The sequence below is a fragment of the Leptinotarsa decemlineata genome, unplaced genomic scaffold (genome assembly GCF_025532065.1).
Source record: "Leptinotarsa decemlineata unplaced genomic scaffold, Ldec_3_MD MMD2_tig00000008_RagTag_RagTag, whole genome shotgun sequence".
Classification (NCBI taxonomy): domain Eukaryota; kingdom Metazoa; phylum Arthropoda; class Insecta; order Coleoptera; family Chrysomelidae; genus Leptinotarsa; species Leptinotarsa decemlineata.
This window is the reverse complement of record NW_027412537.1, coordinates 9,754,215-9,772,996: the sequence shown is the minus strand read 5'-3', so window position 1 is coordinate 9,772,996 and position 18,782 is coordinate 9,754,215. Positions and strand designations below refer to the sequence as shown.

Below are 18,782 nucleotides of genomic sequence, written 5' to 3'. Positions count from 1 at the left end.
AAATTTATTTTCAACTGAAGCATACTGATATAATCCAACGCCATTCATGTTTTTAGCCAGAGGTTTTACAGCCAGTTTTCAAGTATGCCCACTCATTTATCCGACGATTTCTTCCTTATACAAGGCATTGGACAAATTCGGATATGCAGTTTGTTACCTCGTTCACGGGTAGATGAGGCGATGACAAACGTGCTGTGTGTCGTTCGCTTCAGCCTTGTTCGAGGCATGATACTCTGAAAGAATTCGATTTTCGATTGTGGGAAATCATCGACTTTATGTTGATGATGGACACTACCTTGCACTGATGAGTGGCCAAACAGTCCGAAACCGGTCGGCAAGTGTGTTCCAAAAATTGAAAATCGATTCCGGCAGTTGTTTCGCCAACAGCATATGCAGCAATAACTTCAATGAAGAATCCTGCACTAACATCCGTCGGATATAATCCAACGCCCTTCGTGGTATTAGCCAGGGGAGTAGTTGTTTTCTGATAGGTGTCAATCCATTAACCAACGGCGTAGGTGAGTTGAGACCGGCCTGAACGAATTGTTCTTTTAGATAATTTGATTTACAGCCTTGATGAGTTTCCGATTCAGATTTTTGAAGAGCATTGTTCTATTCTTCTGGAAGAATCTTTGGGAATAAATTTGTAACATCGAACGAAACCAGTTTGGAATTATGGAGATGTTTGTTTGAAGGTGATTGACAATGTTTCATGATGAATTTCACTAGTTCGGATTTCCATTGCCTACTATATAAAATGATTTGAAATCCCTGAAACAACTAAAAAAGAAGAATTGAAAATGAATAGCTGAAAATAACAATTATATTAACCAAAATAAACCTGAAATGAAACAATAGTGAAATAAAATACAAGTAAAAATAGAACAATTGAATAAATAAAAATAAAGAAATGAAAAAAGAAAATAAAAATACAAAGTGGAGAGATTCCAAGTCACGTTAATTCACGACGTTTCGATTGTTAGTATCTACAATCGTCTTCGGGTGGTGACTGGACTGATTCCTCCGAGAGATGACTATTTATAGGTCGTTCGAGTACTTTCACTTATCCCCGCTTTCCATTTTCCGCTTCACTGGTCCCGTGGGAGATGACCGTTTTGGCGAAAGTTGTCCATTTTTCGCTTGATGATGGGTTTCCAAATGTTGCGTATTTCTACGCTGGCTTGGCTGAATACGTTGTTGGACAACATGTATGCGGCTTCCTTGAATTTTCTCCTAAACCAATGTTCCTCTCTGTGCAAGATCTCAGCTTGGGACCACTCATGGGTCCAAACATGGTCTGCTATTCCTGATTTGCTGGTTTCCCCTTGCTGTGTGTGTTTCTTGTGCTCGGCAATGCGAACATTCAATGGCCTCTTAGTTTCACCAATATAGGATTTTCCACACTCACAGGGTATCCGGTAAATGCAATTCTTGGAATCGCAGTCCGCGTTTGGTGGCTTGGTTTTCGTGAGGCTGCTACGGATAGTGTTACCGGATCTGAAGCAGGTTCTGATGTTGTACTTGGAACCAATTCTTCTTATCTTCTCCGATAATCCTCTGATGTAGGGAAGTGCAAGCACTGGTTGTGACGGCTTCTCTTCCTTGCGAGGCTCCTGCTGTCTTCTAGCCAAAGTCTTTTCTACCATCGCTTTGGAGTAGCCATTCCGTTGAAGATCATTTTTGATGATGTCTAATTCCTTCTCGAGACCTTCCTTCGTATTACAAAGCCCAAAAGCACGGTCAAATAGAGTCTTGATGATTCCTCTTTTAGTCGATTGATGGTGGTTGGATTCGTGGTTCAGATACTGTCCCGTATGAGTGGGTTTTCGGTATACAGATGTTTCCCACTTAGTGTCGGTCCTCTTCACCACAACGTCTAAGAATGGCAATTTGTTGTGGATTTCCTTCTCCATTGTGAAATTGATGGAAGGTTTCACGCTGTTGATGTGTTTCAGGAAGGCGTCTAGTTCAGTATTTCCATGGTTCCATATTATGAAGGTGTCGTCAACATATCTCAACCAGTCTGGTTTTATATAGTTTTATATAGTAGACAATGGAAGTCCGAACTAGTGAAATTCATTGGAGATGTTTTTTTGATTCCTGCCAGTTTTTGATGGAGATGAGAATTGCATGTAGTTTTTATCAGCATTTATCAGGAATTTGGAAATTTAATATGATAGTACTGTTAATAACGATATTGGTCTGATGAGATGATATTGTTTATGAAGAATAATGAAGAGTACAGTTGTGGACATGATGTATTAGTATCTGTTTTCAGGTCTGGTGAGTTAGGTAGTTTGTTGAATGTAGTTTTTTACTGAGGTTTGAAATTCATTGGTTAGATTTTCTTGTAAAATCACGGCAGAACTGGTTTCTATGAAGTCGAGTGTTTTGTTTATGTTAATGTCATTGGGAATGGCAATTACTGCGTTACCTTTGTATACTGTTGTGAATGTGATGTTGGTATTATGGTTTTTCTGTTTCATCGACTTTAGTGTTTTCTGATCGGGATTATGATTTTGTGGAAAGTAAAGACTGTTTTATATGATAGTAATATATTTACCCTTTCAGAGGAAACGTCGTTTGTCCACTTCTTGAACCGACAGTCGAGTTTATCGACTTTGGCCAAGTATCTTACGGTGAGAAATATATTGGAAAACACTAAAAATATTTGATTTTATTGTATATATTTCAGGTTTGAGTCCCGTCAAAGAGTTTACTTTGGTCAACAGTTCTCAGGTGCCGGTAGATTTCAAATTGAAGACTGCCGGAAAAAGTAAATTCACCGAATTTGAATTCGAGCCTAAAGAAGGAATCGTTGATCCATTCTCCAGTGTTGTAGCTAAAGTACGTATTTGCAGGGAAATGACATGGAAAAATGCAGCAACGAACGAACTTAATAACTGTTTTCAGTCAGACATTACAGTTTAAAGTAGACTCATAAAAAAGGATGAAACATTTGAAAAAACCTAATAATTCCGTGTGTTTTTATGATTACCGACTTAGTCCGGTCAATTTAGACTTGAAAACAGTAATGAAATAACGAAAATTGCGACAGAGCTAAATTTTGGTGAAGACCTTTATTTTATCATAAAAAATGAAAATTTGAAAGGCCCAATCTGTCCCACGAGCGCTTCAAAAGTTATTAGGGGTCAGAGGTCAAAGATTCAGGTTTTTTGAGTTTTTCTCGAAAATCATAAGTTTTCTCAAAAAAATACTTGAGACCAAAGTTGTAGATTTCAAAATTCTCTATAAAAATGGTGTCCACAGTTTTTCCTGTAAGTATCACCGTTCTTGAGATATCGCAATTGTAAAAGTCACGTTCTATGTAATATGCACACCTTTCCACATCACCTGTGAGGTAGTGTACTCGGCGCGTTTTTTAAAACGTGGTTTCCCTAGTAGGCCTATTCCACGTAATTTTTAGTCACAATACGTATTTAATCTGATTCATACTCGTCATAGTTAACTTCAACAATCATGTCCTCTGGGATTCTTCTTCGTCTCCTTCCTCTTCTTGCCGGATGTTCATAAATTGTTCAAATAATGATGTATCAGTTGTCTCATCATCAGCATCACATGAATCATCCTCTGTTGTACTCAACTCAACATTTGAACAAGAATGGCCTTGGCAATTGGTACACGCAGGTGAAAACTGTAACCCTACTTTTCTACAGCCACATTTGGCACTACAACCTTTCTTGCAATTACAAAAAATTGTTTCGAGGAGTTTTTTAGGAGCAGGGGGGAGCGAAGTTTTAATTGGTTCCAGAGTATTATTTATTAATTTCCAATTATTGAATTTTCAAGTAAGGAAGGCCTTATATGTCTCTTGTTTCTAACAAATCCCATAAGAAAACATCCAAGAAATTATAAAAAATGAAACGGCGAGTGAATAGAAAAAATAGTGTTTGGTCCTTAGTATGAAGCAATTATTACAGTTACGAGCGTAAGAATTATTCTGAAATTATGAGTTTATGAAAACGTAATGGAAAAGTAAGTCAGTTAGATTCTCCGAACTTCTCCAGAATGTAGCTCAATTTGCGAATCCCAAATGACGAGCAAATAGAGTCAGTATGTATTTTTGGACATGCGTCACCTTGAATCATTGCAGAGCCACAAACAATATGAAATTTTTGCTATAATACCTATAAAATGTGAGTCTCAAATCCTTTCACATTTTTCAGGTGTCTTTTGATACGAATGCACTAGAAACTGTAGAAGAAGACTTGATTGTTGTAATGTGGGGTGCTCGTCAACACTCCACCATAATTCCACTCACGTACGATTGTGTGTGTCCAGTCATAACATGTTCTCCCCCAAAAGTTATGATCAACTTCTGCTTTTTGAATTACGAATATAAAAGGACAATCACCTTGAAAAATATGACAAACATTTATGGATATATAACTTACACACCTTCCGAGGTAAGAGTTACATTCTATTATTTGCTGTTGGAAAATAACACTTTGTTCAGTGAATTCAAAAAATATATTCCAAATCGGTAATTTTATTGTAATAATTATCAAGTTCGACTTTATAATAGGGGAGCCCAAGCGAGGATTTCGGGATTTACTAAAGCGCAGCAGATTAATATACAGGAGGATACCTCAGGATCAGATTAGTAAAAAAAATTGATCATCAGAAATTCTCGAGCGCGTCAGATTAAGGTAGGGTGAGTTAATTACCAGCAAAGTTGTAAAAAAATAACGTCTTTTCGACATTCTCCAGCGTAGCTGATTTTTTTTTATTTTGAAGGAAATAATTCATGGATAACGAAAAATATATAACCTGACGATTTCCACAAGCCGAAATAACAAAAATTCGTCGATAAAGTTTAATGCGTGCAGCTGTGTGATACCTATATTTCCCTCTCCGAGTTTCTATTCCTCTAATCTCTATTCACTTTTTCTCTATCTATTACTCTCTCACTCCGTCCCCACTCTGAATTCTGTTGTCATGACGCCATCACAGCTGATCACAGAGACTCGTTCGTGATGAAGATGATGATTAATTTAACAATTAATTGATGGATGTAACCATTACTACGTGGTAGGAAATCATAGTTTGAAAATGTCCTTATAGGATGAAATTGCAATAACGTTAGTTACAAATAAAAGTGGTAATAAATATAGAAAGTTTCATTTCTCTTTTCTTCATTAATTAATCAATTGATTCCAAAAAATTAAATTTTTTTGAGCATTAAAAAAATATTTTCTTATTCTGCTAAAAGTATTCTACTTAAAAAACATGCAATCATTTATTTGCATTCTATTTCCTGAGCTTTCCAATTAATCAAGTTCAATGAATTGAAAAAATTAAAAAAAATTATTGTTTTTGTCAGATTAAAGGAATCCCTCTATATAATCGTCAGATCATGAGACAGCACGTCTAAAACATAAAGATGATCCAAATATATCCTTATCTGACGCGCTTGAGTATTTCAGAATGGCGAATTTTTTTTGTACATTAAAATAATGGCCGCGAGTTTGCGTCAGATCGAAATCGTCAGATTATTGAATGAGAGCTTTTTTTTGTTGCACGTAACACCCCCTTAGAAAATCTGACGCGCTCGATTAATTTTTTTTCTTTTCACTTTTAACCCTTACGTACAACCACCATCATCATACAAACGATCAGATTAACATACCAACGTTATTAAAAATACGTAGGACATTGATGGTATCAATATCTGACGCGCTCGAGTATGTCCATGCACCAGTATTTTTTTACATATATAAAAATCTATAGCCGCTTCCCCCACCAATGAAACGGTATATATCATATAACATTTTTTGCTTCTTATCGTCTAAGCTTTGCAACCTAATATGTCTCAATGACGCTCGAGTAAATCCCCATTTTGCATCGTGGGCTCCCGTGCTATTAATTTAATTCATTTATTCAAGGTATGTTGAGAATTTAATAATTTTTTATGTATTTTTCGAAAAATAATCATTATATTTTGATTTTTTCATAAAGTAACGGGAGATTTTTTGCTATTTGGTTTTTCAGTGGAATTTTTTAGGGACATGCATAATAGTGTTACGTTTTCCCCATGGGTTCAACAATAATTGACTACACTGAATAATCAAACTTGACTTTATTTCACTTCAAACACAACAAACACTTCAACTAAAAATTTCAACTATTATTTTAATGTCTATCGCCTTACTAGATCACTTCGCGTAGCGCAATGTAACGTCCACTCGACTGTGTACTTAACTGTCTCGATATGTCCGCCACCAGCGCTTAAATGTCGTAATCGAACATCGTAGAAATTTCGCCGAAGTTCTTGCTGCTTTTTGAGCGGCAGGGGACGTAGAGTATTCCCGCGCTCTTAACTACGTCACGTTTGGTTTATGGTTACCAGGGGCGCCCGGCGTTATTTTCTTTCGGGCATGATTTACAACAATATATATATATATATAATCAGAACAATTTCAAAGGTCTTGATTTTCATTTTTCACATACACAACTATACTATTTTTCAGGAACCGAAGGATATGACTTGCATTTTGAGCAAAAAGGAATCTATTGTGTGCCCTGAAGAAGAAATTGAATTCGAATTGACAATTCAGACTGATGTCTTGGGTTTACATGAATATCCACTGATGTAATTAAAAAACGTATTGTACAGATTGTAGGATCAATGGTTTTTGTTTCTTTCAACCATCCGACATATCCGTTGCTTCAATTTCAATTTCTGGTTTCAAATGCTTTTTCAAAGTAGATACACAAGCACTAAAGAATAATCTCAAAGGAACTCTAATAGTGTTAATCTAACATTTCTCATGAGAGTTTTTTTCAGGAGATGTACGTTCTTTCGAAGTTCTCGTTTGTTATATTTAGGTTTCTAATCAGGAAAACTCATTTTTGATTATAATCTGTATTATAATTATTATTATTGTATTACTATCTGAAATACGAGTATTTTAACATGGTCCATCTTGAGATTTATACAGTACTGAAAGTTTTTGAGTTGTTTGAGGCTTTCAAATTTTGAAAAAGTATTGATGAAAACCGCCAAGCTAGTAAAATAGTGAACTCTCATGTCAAAACCAGATGAAAACCGCCAAGCTAGTAAAATAGTAAACTCTCATGTCATAACCAGATGCTTTGTTGAAGTTCAGTTGTTTCAGGATTCATTTCACTGGACTCCGTTTTCACGCATTGTGGATTACTGGCAATTTTGTCGATTCTAACGTGGGTTTCATGTAAACTATGAGGCTATTAGTTAAAAATAGATCTAAAGTATTTTCAAACTCTAATTCTCTTTGTGAATTTTCAAGGTAGGTACTCAAAATATATTAAAGAAAAAAGTAATACGAATCATGAAAATATAAAACAACAAAAATTAATTGGCGCCTCGGGGTGACTTCATTGAATCCAGTGGCACATTTGCTTTTTCAACTGCATGTAAACCCAGAAAAACCTGCAGCACCACATCATCTGAAGATCTTGATCTGCCAATGTCCTCTCTTTCATAAAGACAAAATGTAGGATGTCCTCAGAGGCTCCAATAAATTCAAGACATTTGCTTTTTCAGCTGCAGGAAAACCCGGAAAAACCTACAACACCACATCATCTGAAGATATTGATCTGCCAATGTCCTCTATTTCATAAAACAAAATGTAGGATGTCTCCAGAGGTTCCAATAAGTTCAAGACATCGCTAGAACACTTAGTGACACGACTATCATCAAACTTAAACCAGTCCATTTCATCTTTGACCAATGCGTAATAATGACCAGATTCAACGCCAGAACTACAGTGAACAATGACTGCATAAGGATTATAAGTGGTCTGCTAGATTTGAGTGTTCATCTATTTCGAACCTTCGTGATAGTTTGGTGCTTCCGTCAGAGGTTAAGTAATGTTTGAAGATCATCAGTGTTCTGTCTGTAGAGTAGGGAGAGTGAGTGTAGGCCCACAGCACTTAGGCCACATGTGACCCATTGTGTATCTTTCCGAGGAGTTTTCCTCCTAGGTCATCGTCCATCCTGTCCTTTCCAGGAAGGTGGACAGGTCACTGGGAGACATCTCCTTTATATCGGCAGGTGTAGGCCAAGACTCGCCGAACACACACTTTTATTGACGATAACTCCGGACACTCGCATAGGACATGCCTGACAGTCTCATCTTCCTGTTCACACATCCTGCATAGAGGTGTGTCCACTAGCCCCATATTACGGAGGTGTTTCCTTAGTTGACAGTGGCCAGTCAGAAATCCAGTTGTTGAGTGTATATTTTTCCTGGTCATCGCCAGATACTTCTTCGGCGCCAGCTTCCCAGGGTGATCCTGGCAAGATTACATCCTTTGATTTAATCCCATCTCCTTAGGGATTGAGTATGGGTTTGACGTTTGGCTAGTTCCACAATTGTCGAAGTCATCAGACCGTAGGTGCCGCTGGGTCCTAAAATTCTTAATCCAGCCGCTTTCTTCACTTCTTCACTCCTGTCGTGCCCTTTAACCCACCTTAGGATAATTTTATTATCTACCAAGGTTTGGCTAAATCTTGGTGGCACTCTAAAACTAACCCTGAAGTAACACGTTGTCTGTTCAAGGCTAATAGGGCTTCTCTACTATCAGTGCAGATTGTTATGTTTTTGCCATTTTTGGCGATTGAATTACCAGCCAGTTCTGTTTGAACACGCTGGTATTTTTCCCATTCCCCACTGTTATCATCAGTTTTATTATTAGATTGACTGGTGCCTTAGCTATACTTGGTTTCTTATAATAGTCAATTAGTTTGGCGCATGTTTGGCAATACAGTTGATCATCACCCGTCGAAAGTTTCATTTTATACTAATAATAAGCTTTGCACGGACTGGTTATCAATCATATTAGGAAACGCTAGTTGAAGTTCCAAAAAATCACATACGTTTTTGCTACCTCTGGTACATTTACCACAAAGTGAACAAGTGAGGATTATTCTAGCAAAAGATTTACAAGCATATGACGAGATTGACTGTACGGACTCATTCAATCCAGAGCTGTCAGGAGGAGTGATTCTGCTATTTTTTTTTTGCTCACGAAGAATATTCAACAAAAACTCCAAAAATTCGGAGCAATCCTGTTGTCTTAACGAGTATCTGGTGGACTTCAAAGACACTAGGAAATCGGTTGGTGGAAAAGATGATACATTCTTACGAAACTGCAACTGCACGAACAATTGTTTTTCTTTGGAAAATAAGTAGAAAACATTCTCGTTCTCGCTCATCGTTAAAACCTCGTTCTTGGAATTCTTCGTCATGAACAACACTTGTAAAATGATATTCATGTAGTAAGTGGTTCCTAAACTATCTAATCCACTTTCTATTGCGTTCCCTTCAAAGTAGTCCTTCTGAGATCAATACAGTTGTGCCAGCATTCATTCCAATCCTCGAAGCAGTTCTGATATGCACTTTTTGGTGAGCTATTTCAGCGATTTGGTTTCTATCTTCTCAATCGTCGCAAAACGCCGTCATTTCATGGATTCTTTCAATCTAAAGAAAAGGAAAAAAACGCATGGTGCCAAATCTGGTGAATACGGTGGCTGGAGCATGATTACAATGTTTCTTCTGGACAAAAAATTACGAAAAAGCAATGAAGAGTGAACAGGTGCATCATAGAGATACAAAAGCCATGAATTGTTTTTCCGCAATACCGGACGTTTTCTTCCTATTGCTTCTCGCAATCGGCGCAGAACTTCAAGGTAATACTCCTTATTGACCGTACGACTATGTGGCAAGAAGTCTGGATGCACTACGCCACGGTGCTATACAGCTGAAACTGTGAAGATATGTTCAAGACGAATGTACCCAAATAAAAAACAAAAAAATAGTCGAATGTGTGTAGCCCGCAAAATTAGTTCCGTTTTGGACGGACATATCAGGAGGGTAGCATTATATGCATCCCCACTGAATAACCAACAGAATGCTCATCAAACCGGCAAATCGACAGATTCAGAACCTCGTTGAGAAAATCTCCCAATCCCTTGTCAACAAGGAGATTGCGATTGCTGTATTTCTTGATATTGAAGGAGCATTTGACAATGCACTACTTAAATCTATAGGATTGTCTCTGGCTAGAAAGGGTATAGAATTGACCATAACTGGCTGGATCTATGCCATGTTAGTAAACAGAACTGCAAGTGCAACTCTTCAAAGCAAGGCTATCAGGTTCAGGGTCACCAGGGGCTGCCCTCAAGGTGGAGTACTATCTCCCCTTCTGTGGTCGCTCCTGGTGGATAGTCTGCTTGATGCCCTCGACAGAAGAAAAGTTGATCTGCAAGCTTATGCAGATGACCTTGTCATCCTGGCCAGGTCAACGTCGGGAAGGGTAGCTTGTAATATCCTCCAAAGCGCGTTGGACGTTGTTCACAGTTGGTGCCTGAGGGAGCAGATGTCTGTCAACCCCAGTAAAACTGTGTTAATCCTCTTCACCAAGAGAAGGAAATTAGACCATCTAACGCCACTTCCCCTCAATGGTGTGGTCATTCCATTTGGAACGGAGGTGAAATATCTTGGCATTGCCCTTGATAAAAGAGTCACCTGGAACGCTCACTCGGAAAAAGTTTTACACTATGGACATGTCGAAGGATTTTTGGTAAAACTTGGGGTTAAGGTCCCAAACAGATCCATTGGATTTATGTGATGATTGTCAGACCAATGATCACTTATGGTGCAATTGCTTGGTGGCCGAAGGCTTTACAGAAAACGGCCCAAGCGAAGCTCTCTGGCTTACAGAGAGAGGCTTGTCTGGCTATCAGTGGTGCCATCAGTACCACACCGTCAGCGGCCATGAAGATACTTCTAGATCTGCCTCCTCTCCACATTTTTCTGGAAAGAGAGGCTAGATGGACTGCATACAGACTTGTGCACATTGCCAATTGCACAAATCAATACAATGAAGAGTGCAACAGACTGTTAGTTGACATTGGAAGTCACAGCATTCTGGAAATGACCTCTGACTTTATGCCTCCAACTGTCAACTACAAACTCCCTTATAAAGTACTATTCTTGAGTAGAGAGGACTGGATCCTACGGGAGAAGGAAATATTAAGAGCAGATAGTTGTTCGTTCAAAGATGGATCAATCCAACCTCACTCACAAGTCAATAAAAATATTCACGAACAGTCAAGCGGCGTTGGAAGCTCTTGGTTCCTACCAAGCAACGTCTAAATTGATAGCAAACTACAAAAAAAGACTCTCCTCGATAGGAAGACTAAACAGATTGTCTCTGGTCTGGATTCCTGGCCATACTGGCCTGGAAGGCAATGAAGCTGCTAACTCTCTTGCAGAGGAGGGTGCTGCAAGCGGCTTCATTGGACCAGAATCTGTCATTGGCATCGCTTTGGGCTTTGCCAAACGAACACTAAACATCTGGATGGCAAGAAGAGTTATGGACTTCTGGCAGAATCTTCCAGGATTGGCTCACTTCAAGGCGTTCATTCACCCTTCGAAGCTTGACTCCAAACAGTTGTTGGACTACAGTAGGGATGAACTACGATGTCTAACAGGCCTTCTCACAGGTCACTGTCATTTGAATCATCACATGCAGAGACTTGGACTGTCAGAAGACAGTGTGTGTCGCCTCTGTCTGGAATATGATGAAACAGCAGAGCATATACTTTGTGCCTTTCCCGCTGGGGACCGAAACACGCGTTTAGTGTAGAAGATCATACGATACTGTTTGAAGATGTGAAACTACTTGCATCCGATCATGGATACCACAGTCGACTTGTTCGGGAAGCCATATAAATCCATAAATATACAGAAAACTACAACAGAAAAGAGGAGGCGATAAAATTTAACCGGATTTGGAATCCCATACTGAAAGATGCTGAGGTGGCAGCAGTGCAACGCAATGTAACAGGTAATAACATTTCGGCCAATAACAACGCACCAACTAGAAAGGCGGGCTACCTGTGTCAACATAAATACAGCTTACCTACTAACTAGAAATCACGAGTCATCGGTGAACCATCAGGATGAATAGACCTCTGAAATGTTAGGATACAGTTCCAAACCACGACGGCCTTCAATCCCTAACGAAGATCGTAACACTGAAAATCTTGGCCGCGAAAGCCTCAATCAATTTATTCACCTTAGTTTTTGAACAAACCTTGTATATGTGCGGTGTTGCTGCTTATTGTTAAAAGCCGGGGCCTACAATGGCAGTGAAATATGAAAATTTTAGCACTGGGATGGCAGAACAATCGATAATATTTGCAGGGGCCTTGCCCTGTATTTTGTGTGACATCAAAGTTTTGAAATTATATTGTTTTATGCCATTAGATATTATGTCTAAATTGTAAATGGAAGTCTCATACAGGATAAAAAAAATGGACGGTTTTAATTGTAACATTAACAATGAATTCCTAAAACGCCAGTACGTGAGGGTTAATGCCCTCAATTTTATTTTTATTTGTTACATATCTGTTTTTTGCCTTTGACATTAATTTGTTTTCATTTTCATTACTTTCGAATTGCCACAATATCTTTTTTATTTGTTTTGTTGGTCTCTAATAATAGTGAAAATTTAAAGACATTTTCTAATGTCAGTCGCTCAGTTTCATTTAGTAAATGGATGCGAGAAAAACAACAATTGATCCTACACTGCTAAGAAAATAGTACAAATGATGTAATTACAGATTCACATTGAGCGGTAATGATCCGCAGGCGATTTGCACAATTATTTGTAATGGCCAAGGTCCTGTGGTTTCCTACGATCCAGATGAAATTCAGTTTGGGAAAATTGAACTGCTCCATCAAGTTTCAACGAAAGTGACTTTGATCAATGATTCACCCATATGGGCTGACATGAATATCTCAAAGGTAAATTAATTAGTTCTTATCAACATAGTGACCATATAACTGAATAACTTCAATATTTGAAACTGAGTAAGAAGAATTGAAGCTGTTTATTATAAAATATTCAATCGGAATGAAAGATAAAGGTCACATTTCAGTTTTCTGAGTGGAATGTAATTAAATTAAATGTTCAACTCAACAAGGGAATCTTACCAACCAAACGGTTTTAACGCATTGCTGCCAACCATACCGCTGAGGATGCCCGTTGCAGTTGTGAGCAAAACGTTATGAATCAATCTCTTCGTTAGACGAAAGTTATCTAGCCCGGATAATCATAATTATACTAATAATAATGATAACAATAATTCAAAACTATAACTTATCTAAGAAGAAAAAAAAATATATATATATAAACTAGACCTAAAATTGAAAAAAGATGATTGAATATACTTTGAGAGTCTGATGATAAACAAGAATAATTATTATCAATATGGTACATATAAGCGTGTAATAATGATTATAATAATAATAAAAATAATAATAATATCGAATCTTAAAATCATACCGGCTTGCCGCACTTTGGCAGAAATCTTAGCCGCACAGATGCAGAAGACTGTCATTCTTGGCTCACTGCGCTTGCTAAGAGCACATGATTCTCGGACCCAATGATCACTTACCCCACGGTGTGGGGAGTTGTCATTAGTTGATAATGCTGGCGCGCCCTCCCGAATGTATCGGGGCTTCGGGGATAGGGCCTGACCAGCGCAAACTACGGTTGATAATATAATAATATAACGCAGGACTCATTACAATATAAGTGTGACCTCTCTATGCCCTGGATCGATTACCGCAAGGCATTTGATACAACATAGCATAAGCTCATCTCCCGTTTGCTCAGATGCCTTGCGGTACACGACAAAATAGTGAGATGTATTGAACAACTGATACCACTCCGGCCAACTCGCTTCACCATAATATCTGGTCAAGCCAGAGTCCAAACAGGGTGGGTCACTTTCAAAAGGGGTGTATTTCAGGGCGATTCCCTCAGTTCCCTTCTCTTGTGGATCTCACTATTGTCATTATCCGTAGCCTGTAAAGTCGTCTATATGGCAGATTTCGAAGATCCAATGTAACAAAATTTTGAATGTTAATAATCGTACTCTAGATCTCGTTCTAACAAAAATTGTTTGTAATGTTCGTAGGGATATGGATCCACTTGTAAACGAGGACAAACATCACCCTTCCATACAAATAGATTTGATAGCCTCACATAGTCGTGATCGTTTTAATAACCTCTCTCATTCTTGTGACATATCAAAAAATCATAATTTCAGAAAAGCCAATTTTCCTATGATGTATCAGCTTGTTGCCAATGAAGATTGGTCTCGTGTTTTAGAACAAACAGACGTAAACACTGCATGTCATAATTTGAACAATATTCTGTATAACATTTTCGACGTCACTGTTCCCCTAAAATCTAATCGTATCCGTAGATATCCGCACTGGTTCACATCAACTATCATAAAAAATATTCGAAAGAAAGAGCGGGCCCACAAAAACTTAAAAAAAGTATAATACATCTTTTTATCGAGAACAATTTATCTCGCTAAGAGCTGAAGTCAAGCTACTAATTAATGAAGCTTATAAAAACTTCATTGTTGAGAGTGAAAACAATATACACGGAAATCCAAGTACTTTTTGGAATTTTATTAAGAGTAAAAAATGCAATTCTAGAATTCCCGGCATTATGAAGGATGACAATAACTCTTATTCCAAGCCTCAGGAAATCGTCGACGCTTTTGCGCTAGCATACCACACAGGGATATCTCCCTGTGTGGTATGCTAGATAACTTTCCAAACAATTTTCCGGGTATAAATATCGAACATATTAATGAGGTAGATATTAATAATATCTATCTCATTAATATAAACACTAAGAAAACTAGTTGTTGGACCGGACCACATACCCAGTTTTCTAGTAAAAGATTGTATCCACCCTTTATTGAGCCCTTTGCTTCACATCTTCAACCTTTCACTGAAAACATCTACGTTTCCGGAGATTTGGAAAACTCATCAGAGTATGTCCTATCTTGAAGAAAGGGGACTACAGGTCTACTTCTATATCAAGCAATTTCTCGAAACTTTTCGAAATAATTCTATACGGTTATATCTATAACTCGATCAGAAATATAATATCGGACTATCAACATGGGTTCGTGGAACAAAAGTCATGTGTGACCAATCTTGCATGCCTTTCACATCATGTTTCAGATGCTTTAGACCAAAAGCAACAAGTTGACGTAGTTTATACGGACATGCAAAAAGCGTTTGACCAAATTGATTTTTACATCCTCATTCAGCGACTATCATCGTTTGGCTTGTCTGGAAGTTTGATTGATCTTTTCACAAGCTATCTCTTTGACAGAAAGCAATACGTAGAACATGAAAGGTTTCAGTCCTCTTTGTACACACCTAACTCAGGGGTACCACAAGGCTCGAACTTGGGGCCTCTTTTATTTCTGCTTTTCATTGATCACCTGGGGAAAATGATGAACTGCCCAAAACTTCTTTACGCTGATGATCTAAAGCTATACAAAGTAATTGACAATTATGCAGACTGCTTAATTTTACAAAATGAAATCTGCTTAATTTTACAAAATGAAATCGATTTAGTATTCGACTGGTGTTCCAAGAACCATTTACGTTTGAATATATCGAAATCATTTTGTAGAAAAAAGAATATAATAGAATTTTCTTATGTTATTGGCAGCATTCCAGTTAGTCGAGTAAATGGGATGACAGATCTTGGAATCACTTTTGATTATAAATTCACTTTCACTTCCCACATAGACCAGGCTATTTCATCAGCGAATCGAATGTTGGGCTTTATTTTAATGCCTATGTGAGGTCTAAACTAGAATACGGTGTGTTAATATGGTATCCAATTTACAATTGCCATATACATCATATTGATGCTGTTCAAAATTTTTTTTTTGAAATATCTGTCTTTCAAGATCACAGGAATATATCCTCAGAGGGAAACCGACTATTCTATTCTTCTGAATCAATTTAATGTAATATCTCTGAATACACGACGACTTTATGTCACAATCTCCTTTCTTCACAAACTGCTAACAATAAGATCTCGTGTGCCCCTCTTTTACAAATGATCAACTTCCGCACCCCACGCCTTAATTCCAGACACCAAACGACATTTTACTGTGATCTTGTCAGAACAAATAATAGTTTGAAAGCACCAGTGTCAATACTTTGTAACAACTATAATTCAATATGTGCTATGTGCGATATTAATTACAGTTCTCAAAGTTTTATTTCAAAATGTATTCTCAATAGAACCTTTTAACTGTGATCACTTTTTCTTTTCGCTTCTTGTGATATATTTCTATTTCTACTTATTTTTCTTTTAGTTGTAGCAATCTTTTTTTTTTTACTTATTATACTGTTTTGCATATATTTTCATCAACACCTTTGTACATTTCCTGTAATTGGGTGAATGCCTGTTGGAATTAAAGTGCTATAAATCAATCAATCAATCATAGAGTTTGGATCCCCTTCTCTTCATGGTCTGCGATCATGAGAGAACAGGAATTGTGGGGAGTGATCGTTGGTTGATAATGCTGGCGCGCTCTTCCGAATGTTTCGGGGCTTCGGGGGATAGGGCCTGACCAACGCAAACTACGGTTAAAAAAATAATAATAATAACTCATAATATTGCACGCGAGCAATCTTCCAACAAGAAGGAAAAGCCCCTTCCTTTTAAGACAGGTTGAAAAGTCTGCAAAATACTGTAAAGTATGATGACGGACACTTCATCAGGACCAGCCGCTTTCCAATCCATTCAAATTCATCAAAGATGAACCGGATTTTGTCAGTCTAGAATCGTTTTCTGCCTTCCTGTAGCAATTATGTGCTTGTTTATTTTTTGCAATTTTTCGGTTAACGGCTGAGTTAAGGTTTAATCAGAAAACTCTATAAGCTGAAACTTATGTCTGATAATTTTAACGGAAGGTATTTCGACTATGGATTCTGAAACCACTCCTGGTTTATCATTTCAACTCAGTCCAACACCCGACTATGTTCTATATACAGTTTCACATGACTAATACTTTTTTAGGGTGACAATTCTCCTTTCACCCCTCTGACGGAAAAGCTGAGAATAGGTCCTGAGGACAGAGCAGAAGTTGAAGTCACTTGTTATTTAACAGACACGGGAAGAGTAAAAAACTACATTAATGTGGATATCACGAATGGAGAATCGATGTCAATTGCTGTGCTTGCCGAAGGGGTGGGTAGCTCAATAATGTGCGAACCGAATCTGCAACCCGAATACGACGCTGGAACGTTGCTGACGTATCAGTTCTTCAGGTTGCCAGTGAGTTTTACCAATTTGGGAAAGAAACCATATAAAATATTATGGACGCGTAAGCAGTCGGTGAGGAGTTTGAAGAATGTCGAGGAAGATGATATTGTGTAAGTCTGTAAGATGACATTTCATTGTATGTAATGAGTCGATTGTTAGGTTTTGAAGTCACTGTTTAGGACCAAAAGGTGCAATTGAATTGCCATCTCGGTCACCCGATTTGACGCCACACCAAGCAATGAGCTTCGAGCGGTGGCAACCGGGCCTGTAGTTGGAGATTATGAATCACTGCCATCGTTGGATTTTGTTTCATTTGCTGACTGGTTTGAAAACACCACGTGCTACATATTCACGCAGTTGATACACTGCAGTAAACAGCACACAACTTGCTCTCTACGGCTTTAGTACACGTATGTATTTCGCTTATCCACTAGCACTGGCGTCAAGTTTGACCACGCCCCGTTTGGGTGAACGCCACATACAACTATTAATTTGAAGGGGAAGATAAAGAGTGAAAATTCAGATTTTTTGCAGATGTACTATTTGAAGTATAAACTTTCAAATAATGAAATAAAAAAAAATTGGTAAATGAGCCCATTTTGCCAGGCTTTGGTCATCCGAAACTATTTCGATGCACGTGTATGACTCTATCTCGGCGAACAACAATAATGAGTCATTTTTCGAGATATTCATAAAATACAGTAAATAGGAAAACGTGTACAAAATGGAATCTCTGTTTTCTTGTCGATGAGAACGATCGCGATACGTTCGTTCCCCTCGACAATTGAAGCTGAAGTTCATGTAGTTTTCCATGTGTCCCTTTGCTCTGAGAGACTGATGAGTTTAGTTTCAGCGAATGAGCATGAATGAAAGAAAATAATTTTCACTCAGTAGCGACATCTACTGAGAAATCTACGAAATGTTCTGTAGAGCAGGGAGGGTGAGTGTAGACCTACAGCATTTAGGCCACATGTGACCCCATTGTACATCCTCCCGAAGAGTTGTCCTCCTAGGTCATCGTCCATCCTGTCCTTTCCAGGAAGGAGGACAGGTCACTAGGAGACATCTTCTTTATATTGGCAGGTGTAGGCCAAGACTCGCCGAACACACATTCTCTTTGGCAACCTTGAGGTGTCTCACGGTGGCATCCGCGAAGGTTTTGGAAGGTGCAGCGACATTACTGTCGTTGCGCGGTTTCTTCAACCTTCTTGGGGTTCCCTTCGTGGAGGTGCACAAGTGAGGGAGCTTTCCTGCAAGGGCAGCCGGTTCCTTGCCTTTATTCAAGGCGGTGCTCTTGACGCCTGCCGCAGGAAGTGCCCTTGCTGTTAGAGGTGGAGTGGGGGGGGGATGAGGGTGCACTTATAGTTGGTGCCACTCCTGCCTCCTTCGCTCTCTTTCTCCTTCTGGCCTAGGCGCCGCAAATGCGATTACGCTTTGGCCTTTTTATTACATCATGAGGTGATCTGCTATGTCATTCCAAGCGGTAGATTGGGGTGGAGATTTCTGTACATCCCCAGCCACCGCCTTAGATTGAGGTGGGCACTTCTGTCCAGCCTCGGGATTGGTTTTTGTTTATGTTGTTTCTGTTTTTGTGTTTGTTTCATTCA

At 38.4% G+C, this 18,782-nt stretch overlaps 1 protein-coding gene across 3 annotated transcripts in view; it reads left to right on the top strand.

The window, feature by feature from the left end:
* Window positions 1–18,782, top strand: part of LOC111509109 (hydrocephalus-inducing protein homolog) — a 174,776-nt gene that overhangs the window by 16,085 nt on the left and 139,909 nt on the right. For all 3 annotated transcript variants that reach the window (XM_074171028.1, XM_074171027.1, XM_074171029.1), the window contains exons 7-12: window positions 2,572–2,639; window positions 2,696–2,847; window positions 4,188–4,427; window positions 6,492–6,613; window positions 12,635–12,818; window positions 16,930–17,285. In XM_074171028.1, coding sequence (XP_074027129.1) covers window positions 2,572–2,639; window positions 2,696–2,847; window positions 4,188–4,427; window positions 6,492–6,613; window positions 12,635–12,818; window positions 16,930–17,285 — 1,122 coding nt within the window. The remainder of the gene's footprint in view (window positions 1–2,571; window positions 2,640–2,695; window positions 2,848–4,187; window positions 4,428–6,491; window positions 6,614–12,634; window positions 12,819–16,929; window positions 17,286–18,782) is intronic.